The sequence below is a fragment of the Spermophilus citellus genome (assembly GCF_964194105.1).
Source record: "Spermophilus citellus genome assembly, chromosome: 7".
In the NCBI taxonomy this organism is placed as follows: Eukaryota; Metazoa; Chordata; class Mammalia; order Rodentia; family Sciuridae; genus Spermophilus; species Spermophilus citellus.
Genome location: NC_138188.1, coordinates 116,252,270 through 116,273,620, shown reverse-complemented (window position 1 = coordinate 116,273,620; position 21,351 = coordinate 116,252,270). Strand labels below are relative to the sequence as shown.

Sequence of the window (21,351 nt, the reverse complement as noted above, 5' to 3'; positions counted from 1 at the left end):
CACACACAAAATCTTCTTATATAGTAAATCCTGTGTTCACTTGTCTCTTTTGAAATTCTTCAATACCCCAAGGAATACTAATCAATAAAAATGATTGATATACTGAAAGGGTGCACATGCTTCCCCCTTTGGTGAATTCACACAGTCAATGAACATCCCTTGAGGTTCTCTCTATGAATCAGAGTGTATATGGCGTTTAGGAGATTTTTAAACCATGAGCTATATTTATGCACTATCAACAAAATAGGGAAATGGGCCTGAAGGTAATCTTTTCCTTTCCTCCCTATAATTTCCTCTGTTTCTAATTTTGTAGCAGTCAAGTTTCAACTGGTTAATCAAATGTCTTTTGTGCGGCAGGTGCCAGGGTGCTTGTTTTCATTAGTGTACCAAATGCCATATTTAGGAACTTGGCCTTTTGGTTAACTGGCTACAAGCTTGGCTTTAAACCATTAAAAGAGTGTATTTAACTCAGCATTTATTTTTACATCTCCTTATCCAAATAATCAGGATGTGGTTATCTGTTAGATGATATATTATGACTTTTTTCCTATATACACCCAAGCACAAAAATATATGCCTCCGACATAATCATCAATACTATAAACACCCATCATTCTGTGCCATTTATAAGATTACAGAAATGGAGAGAAACCTTAGTAAGCTGTTTATAAAAATAGTTAAAGGAAATCCACATGGAAACACTTATAAAATTGGGCAATTTCACACTTTAAAACCTATTTTTAACATAATAAAAATGAAGAAGGAAAATATCACAGTGGTAGTTTATCTTTGATTAAATGATAGAACTCTATTTTAAAATAATATATATAAAACATGCGATCAGTTTTAAAAATATACCTTTGTTCTTAACATATTTTCGTTTATGTGGAAGACAAAGAAACATCAGCAAAATGAGCACAAATTATGATTAAGTGGCTGACTTTCTAAAGGAATATCTAAGGCAGTGTTTGGTTGGTTGCATTATTTCTCATATATTTTCTCAATTTAGAGACATAGTCATGATTTATGCAAAAATTATTATTTATTGTGAAAATACCCAAATCAAATATCAGTTTAGCAAAAAGAGAACAAAAAATTTGTTTGCTGCTTCTTTCCAGGAAAGGATGGAATAAAGAAAATATATAGTGAATAGTATGAAGTGCAAGATTCCAAAATAAATTATTTGATGTGATAATGAGCAAATAGTTTGAGCTAAACTATGTGAAAATTAAAATTATATTTGATAAAAATAAATTTTACAGACAATGCCAAAATATTTTTATCTCCATTTAGTCTCAATAAACATGATTAATACAGATGCTACTCTGCTTATACAAAAAATTTATTTGTTCATATTCTAACATGTAACATATATCACTAAGATTTACACTGAGGTTTTAAGATAATATTTTAAGGAGGTGTCATAAAGAAAAAATTTAGTCACACCAAAATATATGTGGTTATTAAAGAAATATTTAGTAACGCTCATAAATATTCCTTCACTTACAAATTATAAATACCATATAAAGGGGCTATGCATGAATCAATTTAATCCTCTCAAAGCTCTTATGAGGTGAGAATTACTTCTTACTTCATATATAAGTAAAATGAAGCTCAAGTGTGTTAAATGATATATATATACAAGGTCACACTAATATGAAAAAAAATGAGAATCAAACCCAGTCCTTCGGATTTTATGGTAGCATTTCTTTCTCTTTGCCCCCAGCAAGTTTTTCAAATTATTATTCCTTAAGGAAACAGAAGTGTACTGAGACTTCTCATTCATTACCAATGAACCTTGGGAACTTTCCCAGTTCTTCATATTAAGTGGCAATTACACCTGGCTCATACCTGAAATCTGCCCTCAGTAGGACAATGTCTCCTCCTGTACTATGCAATGTTCATAGTCTAGTATTCAAACAGGCAATCAGAAAGCCCAATAGAAATCATAGATCATTTTTTTAAATTTTTTTTATTGGTTGTTCAAAACATTACATAGTTCTTGATATATCATATTTCACACTTTAATTCAAGTGGGTTATGAACTCCCATTTTTACCCCGTATACAGATTGCAGAATCACATCAGTTACACTTCCACTGATTTACATATTGACATACTCATGTCTGTTGTATTCTGCTGCCTTTCCTATCCTCTACTATCCCCCCTACCCTCCTCTCCCCTTCCCTCTTCTCTCTCTACCCCCTCTACTGTAATTCATTTCTCCCCCTTGTATTATTTTTCCCTTTTCCCTCACTTCCTCTTGTATGTAATTTTGTATAACCCTGAGGGTCTCCTTCCATTTCCAAGCAATTTCCCTTCTCTCTCCCTTTCCCTCCCACCTCTCATCCCTGTTTAATGTTAGTCATCTTCTCATGCTCTTCTTCCCTACTCTGTTCTTAGTTACTCTCCTTATATCAAAGAAGACATTTGGCATTTGTTTTTTAGGGATTGGCTAGCTTCACTTACATAATCTTCTCTAATGCCATCCATTTCCCTCCAAATTCTATAATGTTGTCATTTTTTAATGCAGAGTAATACTCCATTGTGTATAAATGCCACATTTTCTTATCCATTCCTCTATTGAAGGGCATCTAGGTTGCTTCCACAGTCTTGCTATTGTGAACTGTGCTGCTATGAACATCGATGTAGCAGTGTCCCTGTAGCATGCTGTTTTTAGGTCTTTAGGGAATAGACCCAGAAGGGGAATAGCTGGGTCAAATGGTGGTTCCATTCCCAGCTTTCCAAGAAATCTCCATACTGCTTTCCAAATTGGCTGCACCAATTTGCAGTCCCACCAACAATGTACAAGTGTCCTCACATCCTTGCCAGCACTTGATGTTGTTTGACTTCAGAATGGCTGTCAATCTTACTGGAGTGAGATGATATCTTAGGGTGGTTTTGATTTGCATTTCTCTGACTGCTAGAGATGGTGAGCATTTTTTCATGTACTTGTTGATTGATTGTATGTCCTCCTCTGAGAAGTGTCTGTTTAGGTCCTTGGCCCATTTGTTGATTGGGTTATTTGTTATCTTATTGTCTAATTTTTTGAGTTCTTTATATACTCTGGATATTAGGGCTCTATCTGAAGTGTGAGGAGTAAAGATTTGTTCCCATGATGTAGGCTCCCTATTTACCTCTCTTATTGTTTCTTTTGCTGAGAAAAAACTTTTTAGTTTGAGCAAGTCCCATTTGTTGATTCTAGATATTAACTCTTGTGCTATGGGTGTCCTATTGAGGAATTTGGAGCCCGACCCCACAGTATGTAGGTTGTAGCCAACTTTTTCTTCTATCAGATGCCTTGTCTCTGATTTGATATCAAGCTCCTTGATCCATTTTGAGTTAACTTTTGTGCATGGCGAGAGAAAGGGATTCAGTTTCATTTTGTTGCATATGGATTTCCAGTTTTCCCAGCACCATTTGTTGAAGATGCTATCCTTCCTCCATTGCATGCTTTTAGCCCCTTTATCAAATATAAGAAAGTTGTAGTTTTGTGGGTTGGTTTCTGTGTCCTCTATTCTGTACCATTGGTCCACCCGCCTGTTTTGGTACCAATACCATGCTGTTTTTGTTACTATTGCTCTGTAGTATAGTTTGAAGTCTGGTATCGCTATACCACCTGATTCACACTTCCTGCTTTTTCCATATGAATTTCATGATTGCTTTCTCTATTTCTACAAGAAATGCCATTGGGATTTTGATTGGCATTGCATTAAACCTATAGAGAACTTTTGGTAATATGACCATTTTGATGATGTTAGTTCTGCCTATCCATGAACAGGGTATATTTTTCCATCTTCTAAGATCTTCTTCAATTTCTCTCTTTAGGGTTCTGTAGTTTTCATTGTATAAGTCTTTAACCTCTTTTGTTAGGTTGATTCCAAAGTATTTTATTATTTTTGAGGATATTGTGAATGGAGTGGTTGTCCTCATTTCCATTTCAGAGGATTTGTCGCTGATATACAGGAATGCCTTTGATTTATGCGTGTTGATTTTATATCCTGCCACTTTGCTGAATTCATTTATTAGCTCTAATAGTTTCTTTGTAGACCCTTTTGGGTCTGCTAGGTATAGAATCATGTCATCTGCAAATAGTGATAATTTAAGTAATCATAGATGAATTTTAATTGGCTGTATAAATCAGAAATGTATAAATAACATACATTTGTGCCTACTACACATAATTTTTAAATGTAATTTTTATATATACTTTTTTTAAAATTATAGATTAAAAACTAAGTCCTTTATCTTTCCTCCATAATCTTATTCACCTTCTTTCTTCTTCTGAGGCACTCATATTCATAAATCAAGTTCCATTGGTTTACAGTTTAATTATATGTATATATTCAAAAAATATATGGAAGTGTTTACTGTATTTCCAATTCAAGTATATAGTGTTATTATGGCATGTTGTTTTAGTCAGCTTTTTCGTTGCTATGACTAAAAGATCTGACCAGAACAATTGCAGAAGAGGAAAAGTTTATTTGAGGGATCATGGTTGCAGAGGTCTTAGTCCATAGATGGCTGGCTCCATTCCTTGGGGCTCAAGGTGAGGCAGAACCTTATGGTAAGAGAGTGTGGAGAAGGGAATCAGCTCACCTGATAATCAGGAAGTAGAGAGAGAGCTCCACTCACCAGGTACAAATATATACAAAGCTACACCCCCTTTGCCCCACATCTTCCAGCCATACCCCAACTGCCTTCAGTTATTACTCAGTTAATCCCATCAGGGGATTAATTCACCGATTGGGTTTAGACTCTCACAACCCAATCACTTGTCCTCTGAACCTTCTTTCATTGTCTCACACAAGAGCTTTTTGGACACTTCACATCCAAATCATAACACATGTATTGTTCTATACTCCCCACTCCCAGTTTTAATGAAATCCACAAATACATTTAAAAATTCAATGGTAAATAAAAGTATATCTAAATCATTTTCTTTAAATCCATAGTATAAATAAATTTCAATTGACAAATCCTCATCTTTCGAATGGACCACTTGGGTTGATTCCAGCTTTTTACTACTATAAGGGTTTGGACTTCCAGACTTCCTAATAAGCTTATAAGAGTTTCTCAGAAATATATACCCAGAAACAAAATAAAAGATCATAGGTATTGCATGATAATTTTCAATCCTTATGCCCAATTTTTTTCAAATGGAAGGATCCATTTCCAAATCCATCAGCATTTTTTATATTTTCTTTTTTCTAGCATTATTCTAAACATATGCAGTGGTATCTTAAATTTCTTGCTGATCTTATTGTGTAAATGGTATATCATTTCTCTTTTTATTTATGTTAAATAGGCTATATATATTATGGGATGTTTATTTTCCATTAACTTCTCTCCTTTTCTATGAAATCTCCATTTATAATTTTGGCCATTTTTATTTAGTTGTGTGTCTATATTTTAAATTTATTTATCAGACTTATTTACATGCTCCAAATTCTATTTTTTCTTTTATATATTTATTAATAATATCTTCCATTTTGTAATTTGTCTTTTGATTTTATTAGATTGGACATGGAATTTTAACATTTTGTATTGAAATTTCACTATTTTTTCTATATGTACACTTTGAAACTTGCATAAAAATTCTGACATAATAAAAATATAATTTTTTAATTTTTTTTAATGTAAATACTTTCAGATACACCACATTCTGTCTGATTCAGAACCCATCAGGCCTTTTTCTCTTTTACCTTGCCAATTTTACATATTTCTCCTTAGGTACATGAGGCTTTATTCTCTGTATTAGACAAAGAATAAAGTTATATAAATTTCTCAGACCTCAGGTTTCTTTGAATTAAATTATTATTATTATTATTATAGCTATACAAACCCAATCTAGGTTTCCGTGGAAATGAAGACTTGATTGAATTCAATCTGGAAGACTGACAGCTTCTATTGAGTATTATTTAAGTTTTGTAGAAATACACTCCAATACACAGAAGTGAATAATTTGGCTTATCATGTGCATGTAACATACTTCTTAGGAGATGTTTTCTCTATATTTCTATTCAAAACTAATCAATGCTAACCTTGATCTACATGACCCTTAGATGCTGGACTGGAGACTGGCAAGTGCACATTTCATCCTGGCTGTGTCTTTGATATTGTGGAGCTCAGGAAAAGTGCTCTCGGTGGATGCAGCAACAGAGGTAAGGAAACTACCTTGAAAGACTTTATCAACATTTTTATGAACACAAGCTATTTTTACTATAGTCAGGAGGCACAGCTAAAATATAGGGATATATTCTGATAACACAAAGTCAAGGAAATAGGTGTTTTTGCTATTGCTTTTTTTTGTTTGTTTGTTTTGCCAATGGTATTCAAGATTGAGAACTTTAAATGTAAATAGTAATGATTATTAACCTTCAAAGCAAATTCAGAGCAAGTCACATATTTTCAACATTAAAAGTAACTCAAAATAAGAAACACTTGTATTCCTTAAAGTAGAAAGCATTATTAAATATATATATATATATATATATATATATATATATATATATATAATTTCTACCACATTTTTTTCTTTCTTTCTTTCTTTTTTTTTTTTCAATTGGTACTGGGAATTGAACCCAGGAACACTTAACTGCTGAGCCATATCCTCAGTCCCTTTCCTTTTTAATTTTTCTTTTGACATAGGGTCTTGGTAAGTTGCTTAAGATCTTACCAAATTGCCAAGGCTGATCTTGAAGTTGTGCCTTAGCCTCCTGATCTGCTAGGATTGCAGGTGTGCACCACCGCCCACAGCTCTACCAGTTTTAATTAAATCAGTTTGAAGTTGTTTGCATTCCAAATTTTGTGTATTTTTATTACAGTATAAATGTTTTCTTTATGTCTTGACCACAGTACAAAGAAAAGCAAATATGAGGACATCTCCACACAGAAAAAACTCAAGATCAAATTAAGTGTGATCTTATGAGAAACATGTATTCTCTGTACTTCTTAAATAACCTAAAGTGAGGATTTGAAATGCATCTTACAAAAGGTTTAGTCTTACATGAATTCTATAGCTCACTCCCCCACCCCCTGCAGAATTAAGGGTATATTAAAGAAACAAAACTCTACTTTGTATATATATTAATTCGAAGAATATTTTGTGAAGGCTGCTTTGGAGATAATGTAAGATCTTTGCCTTTGAAGGTCTGTCTCCTGCTCTTTGGGGTTTCTTTCTGACATTCCATCTCTTCTTCAGTTTCTATGTTGTGACCAAGAGTGAGGCAAATGGAAAAATGTGATGGAAGTGAGAGAGGAAAGGAAGAAAGCCCCTGAAGCTAGTTTACTCCCTTAGAGAAATATTCTCAGGCTCTTAAAAAGAAGCAGTGTTTCTTGTACAGCAGATTGATAGGGATGGTTAATAGGAGCAGAGGATTTGTTTTGTTTTGTTTTGCTGGGTCCCAGAAAGGAAAAAAAACAAAACAGACTTCACAATCTGAGCATCCACACCTATATTATGACTTGGATGAAGTACAAAGTGACAATATATAGTAACATCTAAGCAAACAAGAAATTTTATCCTAGACTTTGACATTAAATTGGGTTAGTTATCATGCATTGTAGACACTCACAGATTGTGAATAAATTGCATGGATGAAGAAGTTTAGTCCCTGGACATGCAAGTGCTAAATTTTCTTCATTTTTGTATCCCTTCAATGTAATGCAGAGCCTGGCATAGATTGGGCTTTTAATAGGTTTTATAAATAAATAACGAATGAGTGACTAAAGGGAAGCAGCAAGAGATTTAGTTTTGGTTTTGTTTTTTTTTTTTGAGAGAGTTCATCCAATAAATATTCATAAGTTATTTATTGAGTACTAACTCTGAGTAAAATACTGGGCTATGCATTGAATAGAACAAATAAAAGATTAATCAGATAATCATTGTCCTCAAGTTATTTATAATCTAATAAGGAGTACAAATGTGTTGTAAGCCATCTAATATAAGTAAAATAAAATGTAATAGATATGATGATGAAAAAGGTATAGATAAAGCATTCTAAGAATGATAAGCAAGAATTCAATTCTTAGTGGTACAAAATCAAAAGAATAATCAGAATATGTTCAATTTTTAGAGACAAGCCTGGAATTTTTGTTTTGTCTGTTTTCTTATATATATATATATATATATATATATATATATATATATATATATAGTACCTTTATATGTTTCCTTCTCCAAAGTTTTAGCTTTCTGTGAGAAACATAATTCCATGAGAAAGTATAGAACGTTACACAAAAGGGATGTCATCTAAACACAGGAAGTGTCCACTAACTTTACCTAATTTGGGTTTCTTCATCTAAAGAGTAGAATCACCTTTGTCTACTCTACAGGCCTTTGATTCTGGAGTCACAGATTTGCAGTCACCACCCACAGTCCGAGAAGAGAAGTCAGCCACTGACCTGACTGCAAAACTCTTGCTCCTTGATGAGCTGGTATCTTTGGAGAACGACGTGACAGAGACAAAGAAGAAAAGGAGCTTTTCTGGCTTTGGGTCTCCCCTAGACAGGCTCTCAGCGGGCTCTGCAGATCATAAAGTTAAACAGAGGTAAGCGAGCTTTTTGGAGAAGGTAAATCTGCACTCTCTAATCCTTTCATTCTGGGCTCCAAAGTAAAGAGAATTAAATGTAAAAAAAATACAGTGAAAAAATTCTATGCAAACAGATTTGACAGAGTATTAAACTTGTGGGTTTAATAGTATGAATTTGGAAGTAAGTGATTAAGGAACAAAATGACCTCTAGCTACAGTGTGCATTAGCTTTCCTGTCAGAATGTTCCCTGAGGAGGATCCTCACACACATGTATACCATGGCTCTTGTAAGACATGTTTGCATTTGCAAAGTGAAGGAGAACATGTGCATAGTGGGATAAATGTTCTGATCACCTGAGTCTTCTACTTAATAGAAGCATTCAGAATATCATTATTTTTATCCTCAACACAAAGTTTTCAAAAATATGTGAATTAATGCATTTTCCTCTACCAAGAAATAATGAAGAGCTCTCAGAACTTGGAGTGAGAAAACAGGTATTTAAGTCAAATTTCTGCTCTTTTCTTGCCTGGAGACTTTAAAAGTAGCTTACCCTCTGTAATCCTCAGCTTATTTGTCTACAAAATGGGTCTGATTACCTACCTCTGTAAAAAAAATTAAACATGATAATCAAATTAAAGTGCATTGTGATATTTTAATCAACATAAAAGAATTAGAATAAATGCATCTCCCTCAATTACTGATCTCCCTTAATTAACCCATAATTAAAGAATCAGCAAATGACTTTACAGCAGTGATTCCAGATTTAATTTATTTTCTATGCTCCCAATATCTGTTCCTTGTGTAATAAATTTTATATTAGCAAAGGCACAAGATACCACCCAATTATCATACCAAATTCTCTGTAAAATCTACTAGGATTCCTTTTCTTACCCTAAATATCATATTTCTCCCTAAATTCCCTAAGTTTTCTTTTTTTATTGTCTATCTTTTATCTAACTGTCTTGAGAACCCTGATGGCAAGGAAGCATGCTATTATGATGGTCAGTCAAAAGGATCTAAAATATGAGAATCTTAGCTTTAAATAAGACATTAAATACAGTACACCAAATCAGCATAAATCTGTGTATTAAAATGATATTTTAAAGTCTAATAGGTCATCTTTACAGAATATTAATTTTCAGTTCATTGCTTTAAAAACTTCTAAATGGGGATAACATTAATCTTTCTTTTGAGAACTCCACTACTGACAGTAGACATGAAATTTTCTCTTTAAATCTTTGTAGCTAAAATAATCAGGAAATGATAAGATTAGCTGATGCGGTAGAAATCTTTTATAGAATTGTTCTCTCTAATAAATAAAGAAGGAATGACAGAATTAGGATGTCTCTATTTTGCATACCCTAATGGACATTGGATGTAGACAATGATTTTTGAACACTGCCAGCATCCACAAGGGGAAACAGCAAGTCATTACATGCCTCCTGATGAAAGAAGCCAGCCCCACATAAGAGACTGTTGCCAGAAAACAAACAAACATACAAACAAACAAATAAATAAATAAAGGTAGTCTTGCCTCCAGATCCACCAAGCAATGTTCAGGAACCATAGAAGACAGGAATGGTTTCAGAAACACTACAAAGATGCAAAGAGCAAAATCCAGATGGTGAGAAACTACAGGACAAATAATCCGGTTTCTTCAAGAAATAATAGGAAAAAATGAGATGGACAGCAAAGGGGATTCTAGAGATTAAAGTAGACCTAAAAGACTTATTAAGCATTAACAATTTCTTTTAATTACAGCCTGATTTGAACAATAATCTTTTTATAAGTTAACATATGTAAATGACAGTTGCAAATGTAAGCAGTATAACTATTTGATATTAAGTAATTATTATTTACTTTCAAATAGGAAAATGATACCATCATTCAAAATGAGAGACACCTCAGAAAAATAATTAAATTGAAAGTGCAGATGCTCCTCGGCTTATGATGGGGTTACATCTTGATAAACCCAACAGAAGAGGAAAATCTCACTAGTCCAAATGCATTTAATACATCCCACCTACTGAACAGCATAATGAGCAACACAGTATATAGTAGAATATTGCTTATTTATGCTTATGATCAAGTGTCTCATTAGAAGCAGTAGCTTGCTATTGCTACAAAGTATTCTGCCGAAAATCTTCTGTCCAGAAAAAGATAAAAATTCAAAATTCAAAGTATGTTTTCTACTAAGTACTGCTTTCTCACTACTGTGAAAAAGACCAGTGTAACTGGGATAGTGTTTATTTGTTTATTTATCTGAAAGTTGCTTCCAAATAATACAGAAGCAGAAGTGGACCCAGATACAGCAAGATTCACAATAAATTGGCAATTGTCTTAGATTGATGCCGCAGTCTGGCTGGGCACAATTCAGGAGCCACTTGTCAAAAGAAACTAACTTTATTTTTAGAACTACAAACGCCAAACAAAACAGCTCCTCAGGAAAAAACCCTCAGAGCCCAACTGCCACCACTGGCTTCCCCCAAGCCTCTCACCCCCACACAAACCTCACCACCTCCCACAATCCTCCTGCTCTTGAGGCTGATTGGCTGGGTTGTGTGGGCGGAGCCAAAGAAGTCCCCCAATGAACATCACCGCAGAGGAGCCAATCAGCTAGATGTTGCTGGGGCCGCTGTGAGCCAATCATCAGCTGGCAGTCTGAAGGGCAGGGAAACAGCCCAATGAACATCACCGCAGAGAAGCCAATCAGCTAGATGTTGCTGGGGCCGCTGTGAGCCAATCATCAGCTGGCAGTCTGAAGTTTGCTGGCAGCTGGAAGTTTGCTGGGGCCCCTTTGGCTGTGGCTCTCAACAGATTGATGAGTTCAGAGGGGTTCATTAAACTATTTATTCTGATATGTGTTTGAAATATTTTACAACAGATATTTTTGAAAACTAAACAATGAGATAAATAGCAGATTGGACCAGGAAAAAAGATAAATAAATCTATTATAAAGAAATAACTCAGAATAGAACACAAATATATGGAGAGTAGAATAAACAATTGTAACATAAAATTTAATCTAATAAGTTTTGTGGGACATATATGGAATCAAAAAGAAAAAGTCAAACTGCCAGGCCTGGTGGTGCACACTGTAGTCCCGATAACTCAGAAGGCTGAGGCAAGAGGATTCCAGGTTCAAAGCCAGCCTCAGCAACTCAGTGAGGCCCTAAGCAACTCAGGGACACCCTGGCTCTAAATAAAATATTATGTGGCCCAGTGGTTAAGTACCCCTGGGCTCAATCCCTGGTACAAAAAAAAAATTGTTTTTTAAAAACATTTTGCCATCCAATATTGCCATTCAATATTGGTACAGGTGTTGGTTGAAGGGTTCAAAGTTTCAGTTATACAAGATGAATAAGTCCTGGAGATCTATTGTACAACATGGTGATTACAGCTAATATTAATGTATTATATATTTTTAAATTGCTAATAGAGTATATTTTTAATGTTTAACTATGTGAGGTGATGCATATATTAATTAACTTGATTTAATCATTTTATAATGCATATATGTATCAAAATGTCACATTATATTTACACCATAAATATATACAATTTTATTTGTGGATTATGCCTTACTAAAGCTGAGTACAAATTTTAAAATAATAAAAAAAATCTGAAAGAGAAGTTTTGTGGGAACAAACGGAGGAGAAAAATTACTATTTGACAATATTGTGCATATTTGTGAATAATTTTCAATAAATGATAGAAAAAATATAAAATTTTAAATTCAGTAATAAGAACAAATTTTGACATGAATAAGTAATATTCTTGACATTTTGGAGGAATTAGGAACATTGTTCTGTGAAGAGAAAATCATGTAAGAGATAGCTTAGAGACTTCAATATTTGGGGTGTCGTATTGGGAGAACTGAATAGCATGGAGTGGGTTTGATGTTAGGAAATAAGAAAAAAAGCTGAATTATAAATGAAATAATGAAGGAGAGTTGGGGTCACACAGGGATGGTGTGTGTTGGGATGCACTCTGGAATGTGCAATGCAAAGCTCCTATAGCTTCATTCTATTCCTGGAGCCATATTGAAAAGTGCCACCCAATATTGTATGAACAGAGTGTTTTAGCCAGCTTTTGCATCACTGTAACCAAAATATCCAACAAGAACAATTTAGAGGAGGCAAAACTCCATTACTCTGGACCCAAGGTGATACAGCACTTCATGAAGGAAGGGCCCAGCAGAGTCAAGTTGCTGGGGTCTTGGAAGGGTAAGGAAACATTGAGAAGGAGGGAGGGGAGAAGGGGCCAAAGATAAGACACACTCTTCCAGGACACAACCTCAGTGACCCAACTCCTCTAGCTGTTCCCCACCTTTCTAGAGTTACCACCCAGTCAGCCAGCAAACTAGGATGGGCCAATTAGGTTACAGCTCTCATAATTTAATCATTTACCTCTGAGTATTCCTTCATGAACAGGAGCTTTTAGAGAAACTTCATATCCAAACGATAACAACTAGAAAGGATTTTAGTAGAATAATTGATGATCTTTATCTTGTCCCCTTTTCTCTGCCTTCACCTTCACCTCCAACTATTTCCAGAAGTTTAGCAAGTTAAAGAGAGCAAAAGGCATTTGCACAGACTGACCCCTGAGCTTGAAAAGTTGAACAATTTTTTTTCTAAACTAAATTCTTTATATTTTTATATATTTTTGTATGATAGCTGATACTTTGTGCATTCAAATTAAACTCCAATTGCATTTCCTATGAGATATTGCTGCAGCATTCATGTTTTTTACAAGAATTCCTGATCTTAGTCTTAAAGCAAAAATTAAATTTAGTTTGTAAATTAGAGAGGTGGAAAACTAGAGGAGATAAATAATAAATATTACATAACATATTTCTATACTCCTTGAGTTTTAGTAAAATAATTTTAGACTTCTTGTGGTATATAAAAATTTTAAAATATTCAAGGTTAATATTTTACATTACAAAGATATTTAAATATCATTAAACATGTATAATAGAGGCACAGGACTAAAATAGATATCTTTACATATTTAGTAACAATGATATAGTTTAAAACTACAGTAATTTTACACGGGAGATCTCTACTAAGGATTATTTGCCTGCACCTTTATCTCAATAGATGAAATGATAGTTTTGGTCCAGTATTTATTTTTTGATTTTTCACAAGGCTGGGAATTTATTACTTTAATATGTATGAATCTACATATTTTCTGATTTGCTTATAAACACCCGTGGTTTTCAGGTGCATACCATACATTTTTCTCCTTCTCAAACAAACTTTCTCAATCTTCTTACTGACGGAGAGAAGGTAACTGATTTCTGTCATCCATTCTCTAGTCCTAACAATTGCACCGATAACTCAACCCAGGGATTCATAAGCTTTTTCTGCCATACGTCACTTGGGAACTTTGAAGAAGTCTATATCATCTATCTCATATATCACTTTTGAATGGGTAGAATTCACAAGAATTCAACCATTACAAATTAGAAACAGAATTATTAACTTGTAGTATATTAACATATATGATTATTAATACACAAAATAACAAGATTTAGAAATGGATCTAAAACCAATAATAATTTCAAGAAATGGACCATAAAAAACATTTCAAAGTATTTATAACAACTAAAATGTAGTCTGACAGTATTTTGATATCCAATTGTCACAAAGGTCCAGGTGGAACTAAATACTGTTGGAATTTGTTCCTTATTTTCATAATTGAAGTATTGTATTTTAATTACAGGTTAATAAAAGTAAAAAAAAAAAGCAACCTTTGTCCATCCACATTTGTAGACCCCTGAATTATATTAGTACATAGCTGCCCTCTAAAAAACCCTGAGTCTTGGGTCTGGAAAGATGGCGGCATTGGGAGTGCATCACCCCAGTGCGCCACGTCACCGTGCGGGAGAAAGACGAGGTGAAACGGCTGAAGGCTACCTTGTTGGGAATTTCCAGTGAAATTGAGGTGCTCCAGAATCTAGAGGACGGATTTCCAGCGCACGGAATTCAGCTGTGGGGGCTCGGTCGCGGGCGATTTCTCCGCACGGAGGGTAGCAGAGCCTGGTCGGCGGACCGCCCCGCGGATGGAGTCCAGGGCACGCGCTGGGTAGCGGCAAGGTACCGGAGCGGGAGTACAGCGATGCGGATTCTGGGGGCTCCTGCCTGCGGTGCACTGGCCGTGCTTAGTGCTGAGTTCCGGCTTTGAGACAGAGGAGAGAAGCGGTCCAGTTTGATTCTCGACACCGGTTGGACCACGGAGGAGGACAGCAGCCGCCATCTTGGAGAGCTGATGTAATCATCCCTGTTTTCTACTGATCTCAGCTCATTCAACTACGGAACAGGTGATTTCAGGCTGGTACTTGCCTGCGTCTCGAAGACAGATCGCTCAGGCTCGGGACAGGAGAACCTGAGGAGAATACTCTTCGGGGCTCGCTCCTGGCAAGGCATGCGCCGGACTTTGAGCGGCCGGATTCTGGCTCCCCGGGCTGCTTTGGCCCAGGGCTGGGGAACCTGCAGGGACTGCGTGCTGAAGCCAGCTCCAAGTGGAACGTGCGCTGAGGGGCGGCTGGGCTCTGACTCCCGGAACAGTTTTGGCCTGGGGCTAGGGAGCCCGCGGAGACTGCGTCTTTGACCCTGCTCCTAGCGGAGCATGCACCGAGCTGGGAGAGTTTGGAGCGGCCAGGCTCGGGCGCCCGGGGCTGCTTTGGTCTGGGGCTGGGGAACCCGCGGGGGTCGCTCTGTGGAGCCTGCTCCTAGAAGAGCGTGGCTGGGATCAGAGAGGCCGGGTTCTGGCTCCTGAAGCTGCTTTAGCCCAGGGCTGGGGAACCTGCGGGGACTGCATGCTGAGGCCAGCACCAAGTGGAACGTGCGCTGAGGGGCGGCTGGGCTCTGAGTCTCGGAACAGTTTTGGCCCGGGGCTGGGGAGCCAGCAGGGACTGCGTCTTTGACCCTGCTCCTAGCGGAGCGTGCACCGAGCTGGGAGAGTTTGGAGTGGCCAGGCTCGATCTCCTGGGGCTGTTTTGGCCTGGGGCTTGGGAATCTGCGGGGGTCGCTCTGTGGAGCCTGCTCCTAGCAGAGCGTGGCTGGGATCGGAGAGGCCGGGTTCTGAGTCCCGAAGCTGCTCTGGCCCAGGGCTGGGGAACCTGCGGGGACTGCTTCTCGGTCCGGGTCCTGCTGGGTGCTGTGGGGGCCTGGGGGGCAGAGTGGAGCTGCCACCTGCGCCCAGAGCAGGCCAAATGACCAGCCGGCGTGGTATCACGACACCCCAACTGCAGCTGGGGCCGAGGAGAGTAGCCGCCCACGCCTGGAACAGGACCAGCGACCCGACGGCGCGGTAACCAAGTCACCCCATTTGGAGTGGGGGCTGTGAAGAGCCGCTGTCTGAGCCTGCAAGGTAGGCAGACTTGCGACCCACTGGCATGACAGGCTCGGCAGCCTGCCAGTGTGGTGGACAAGTAGCATCGAGGCAGTCACGTCACACTGGTTGGAGTGGGGGTGGAGCAGAGCCGCCGCCCGTGTCCGGAAAAGGCCCAGCGACCCGTTGGAGAGGCAGTTAGGTACCCCCACTGGGAGTGGGGGCTGAGCAGAACTGCCACCCGAGCCCGCAAGGTAGGCAGATCTGCAACCCACCGGCGGAACAGGCATAGAGGCCGACCAGCGTGGTAGACACATCACACCAATTGGAGTAGGGGCGGAGCAGAGCTGCCGCTCACATCCGGATCAGGACCAACGACCCAAGGGCGGGGTAGTTACGTCACCACAATTGGAGTGGGGGCAGGGTAGAGCCGCCACCCGCGCCCACAGGGTGGGCAGACCTGCGACCGACCAGCGTGGTAGATAGATCACCCTAATTAGAGGAGGAGAACAGCCACTACCCGCCCTCCAAGAGAGATCTCCCAACTATACAAGAGCAATATAAATAAATAGGGGGAAAATTTCAAAAACACAACAGTTTCACCAAGCAGAAAGAAACGCGAGCAGTATGAAAAGACAAGGAAAGAAAGGACCACAAGCAATGCAGGTCAACTCAACTTTAGAAGAGGTAATAGCTGCAACAGATGGAATGTCAGATAAAGAGTTCAGGATATACATGCTTCAGATGATCTGGAGTCTCAAGGAAGACATGAGACAGCAAAATCAGACAATGAAAGATCACTTTGACAAGGAACTACATAAACAAATCCAGAAAGTAAAAGATCAATTTCACAGGGAGATAGAGGTAATAAAAAACAAACAAATAGAAATCCTAGAAATGCAGGAAGCAATAAACCAACTTAAAACCTCAATTGACAATACTACCAGCAGAGTAGATCACTTAGAAGATAGAACATCAGACAATGAAGACAAAGTATTTCAACTTGAAAAGAACATAGACAGCTCAGCAAGTCTGCTAAGAAACCATGAACAGAACATCCAAGAAATATGGGATAACATTAAAAGACCAAACTTAAGAGTCATTGGGATACAGGAAGGCACAGAGCTCCAAACCAAAGGAATAAACAATCTATTCAATGAAATAATACAAGAAAACTTCCCAGACTTGAAGAATGAAACAGAATCCCAAATCCTAGAAGCCTACAGGACGCCGAAAGTGCAAAATCATAAGAGATCCACACCTAGACACATTATAATGAAGATGCCCAACATACAGAATAAGGAGAGAATTATAAAAGCTACAAGAGAAAGGAAGCAGATTACATTTAGGGGCAAACCAATCAGGATAACAACTGATCTCTCAACACAGACTCTGAAAGCTAGAAGATCCTGGAATAACATATTTCAAACACTGAAAGAAAATGGGTTCCAACCAAGAATCGTGTATCCGGTGAAATTAAGCTTCAGGATGGAAGATAAAATTAAAACCTTCCACGATAAACAAAAGTTAAAAGAATTCGCAGCTAGAAAACCATCTCTTCAAAAAATCCTTGGCAAAACATTACAGGAAGAGGAAATCGAAATTAACATTGAAAACCAACAGTGGGAGGTAGGACAGTAAAGGGGGGAAAGTAATCAAAGAGGAAAACAAATCAGGTTTAGTAACATTAATAAACAAATATGGCTGGAGGAACAAACCATATCTCAATAATAACCCTAAATGTTAATGGCTTAAACTCACCAATTAAGAGACACAGGCTAGTTGAATGGATCACAAAACAAGACCCAACAATATGCTGCCTACAGGAGACGCATTTGATAGGAAAAGATATACATAGACTGAAGGTGAAAGGTTGTGAATAATCATATCACTCATATGGACTGCGGAAACAAGCAGGAGTGTCCATACTCATATCTAATAAAATAGATTTCAAGCCAAAGTTAATCAAAAGGGATAAAGAGGGACACTACATACTGCTCACGGGAACAATATACCAACAAGACATAACAATCATAAATATATATGCCCCAAACAATGGTACAGCTATGTTCATCAAGCAAACTCTTCTCAAGTTCAAGAGTGTAATAGACCACCATACAATAATCATGGGAGACTTCAACGCACCTCTCTCACCACTGGACAGATCTTCCAAACAAAAGTTAAATAAGGAAACTATAGAACTCAATAACACAATTAATAACCTAGACTTAATTGACATATATAGAATATACCACCCAACATCAAGCAGTTACACTTTTTTCTCAGCAGCACATGGATTTTTCTCAAAAATAGATCATATATTATGTCACAGGGCAACTCTTAGACAATATAAAGGAGTAGAGATAATACCATGCATCTTATCTGATCATAATGGATTGAAACTGAAAATCAACAATAAAAGAAGGAAGGAAAAATCATGCATCACTTGGAGAATGAACAATAGGTTACTTAATGATCAATGGGTTATAGAAGACATTAAGGAAGAAATTAAAAACTTCTTAGAGTTAAATGAAAACACAGACACAACATATCGGAATCTATGGGACACATTGAAAGCAGTTCTAAGAGGAAAATTCATTGCTTGTAGCTCATTCCTTAAAAAAAGAAAAAACCAACAAATAAATGATCTCATACTTCATCTCAAAATCCTAGAAAAAGAAGAGCAAAACAACAGCAAAAGAAGTAGAAGGCAAGAAATAATTAAAATCAGAGCTGAAATTAATGAAATCGAAACAAAAGAAACAATTGAAAAAATTGACAAAACTAAAAGTTGGTTCTTTGAAAAAATAAATAAAATCGACAGACCCTTAGCCATGCTAACGAAGATAAGAAGAGAGAGAACCCAAATTACTACATACGGGATGAAAAAGGCAATATCACAACAGACACTTCAGAAATACAGAAGATAATCAGAAATTATTTTGAATCCTTATACTCCAATAAAATAGAAGATAGTGAAGGCATCGATAAATTTCTTAAGTCATATGATCTGCCCAGATTGAGTCAGGAAGATATAGACAACCTAAACAGACCAATAACAATAGATGAAATAGAAGAAACTATCAAAAGACTACCAACTAAGAAAAGCCCAGGACCGGATGGGTATACAGCAGAGTTTTACAAAACCTTTAAAGAGGAACTAACACCAATACTTTTCAAGCTATTTCAGGAAATAGAAAAAGAGGGAGAACTTCCAAATACATTCTACGAGGCCAACATCACCCTGATGCCTAAACCAGACAGAGACACTTCAAAGAAAGAAAACTACAGACCAATATCTCTAATGAACCTAGATGCAAAAATCCTCAATAAAATTCTGGTGAATCGGATTCAAAAACATATCAAGAAAATTATATACCATGATCAAGTAGGATTCATCCCTTGGATGCAAGGCTGGTTCAATATACGGAAATCAATAAATGTTGTTCACCACATCAATAGACTTAAAAATAAGAACCATATGATCATCTCGATAGATGCAGAAAAAGCATTCGACAAAGTACAGCATCCCTTTATGTTCAAAACTCTAGAAAAATTAGGGATAACAGGATCATATCTCAACATTGTAAAAGCAATCTATGATAAGCCACAGGCCAGCATCATTCTGAATGGAGAAAAATTGAAGGCATTCCCTCTAAGATCTGGTACAAGACAGGGATGCCCTCTCTCACCACTTCTATTCAACATAGTCCTCGAAACACTGGGCAGAGCAATTAGACAGACGAAAGAAATTAAAGGCATAAAAATAGGAAAAGAAGAACTTAAATTATCACTATTTGCAGATGATATGATTCTATACCTAACAGACCCAAAAGGGTCTACAAAGAAACTATTAGAGCTAATAAATGAATTCAGCAAAGTGGCAGGATATAAAATCAACACGCATAAATCAAATGCATTCCTGTATATCAGCGACAAATCCTCTGAAACAGAAATGAGGACAACTACTCCATTCACAATATCCCCCCAAAAAATAAAATACTTGGGAATCAACCTAACAAAAGAGGTGAAAGACCTATACAATGAAAACTACAGAACCCTAAAGAGAGAAATTGAAGAAGATCCTAGAAGATGGAAAAATATACCCTGTTCATGGATAGGCAGAACTAACATCATCAAAATGGCGATATTACCAAAAGTTCTCTATAAGTTCAATGCTATGCCAATCAAAATCCCAACAGCATTTCTTTTAGAAATAGATAAAACAATCATGAAATTCATATGGAATAATAAAAGACCCAGAATAGCAAAAACAATGCTAAGCAGGAAATGTGAATCAGGCGGTATAGCCATACCAGACTTCAAACTATACTACAGAGCAATAGTAAAAAAAACAGTATGGTACTGGTACCAAAACCGGCGGGTGGACCAATGGTACAGAATAGAGGACACAGTAACCAATCCACAAAACTACAACTATCTTATATTTGATAAAGGGGCTAAAAGCATGCAATGGAGGAAAGATAGCATCTTCAACAAATGGTGCTGGGAAAACTGGAAATCCATTTGCATCAAAATGAAACTGAATCCTTTTCTCTCGCCATGCACAAAAGTTAACTCAAAATGGATTAAATCAGAGACACGGCGTTTGATAGAAGAAAATGTTGGCTATGATCTACATACTGTGGGGTCGGGCTCCAAATTCCTCAATAGGACACCCATAGCGCAAGAGTTAACAACTAGAATCAACAAATGGGACTTACTCAAACTAAAAAGATTTTTTCTCAGCAAAAGAAACAATAAGAGAGATAAACAGGGAGCCTACATCCTGGGAATAAATCTTTACTCCACACACTTCAGATAGAGCCCTAATATCCAGAGTATACAAAGAACTCAAAAAATTATACAATAAGAGAACAAATAATCCAATAAACAAATGGGCCAAGGACCTGAACAGACACTTCTCAGAGGAGGACATACAATCAATCAACAAGTACATGAAAAAATGCTCACGATCGCTAGCAGTCAGAGAAATGCAAATCAAAACCACCCTAAGATACCATCTCACTACAGTAAGATTGGCAGCCATTATGAAGTCCAACAACAACAAGTGCTGGCGAGGATGCGGGGAAAAGGGTACACTTGTTCATTGTTGGTGGGACTGCAAATTGGTGCAGCCAATTTGGAAAGCAGTATGGAGATTTCTTGGAAAGCTGGGAATGGAACCACCATTTGACCCAGGTATTCCCCTTCTCGGGCTATTCCCTAAAGACCTAATAAGAGCATGCTACAGGGACACTGCTACATCGATGTTCATAGCAGCACAATTCACGATAGCAAGATTGTGGAACCAACCTAGATGCCCTTCAATAGATGAATGGATTGAAAAAAATGTGGCATTTATACACAATGGAGTATTACTCTGCATTAAGAAATTACAAAATCATAGAATTTGGAGGGAAATGGATGGCATTAGAGAAGATTATGCTAAGCGAAGCTAGCCAATCCTTAAAAAACA

The 21,351-nt window shown here is 37.2% G+C and overlaps 1 protein-coding gene across 2 annotated transcripts in view; it reads left to right on the top strand.

Moving 5' to 3' along the window:
• The window catches only part of OSTN (osteocrin), a 58,853-nt gene that overhangs the window by 8,978 nt on the left and 28,524 nt on the right, over positions 1 to 21,351 (top strand). For both annotated transcript variants that reach the window (XM_081302047.1, XM_081302048.1), the window contains exons 2-3: positions 6,065 to 6,163; positions 8,337 to 8,551. In XM_081302047.1, the coding sequence (XP_081158173.1) occupies positions 6,065 to 6,163; positions 8,337 to 8,551 (314 nt within the window). The remainder of the gene's footprint in view (positions 1 to 6,064; positions 6,164 to 8,336; positions 8,552 to 21,351) is intronic.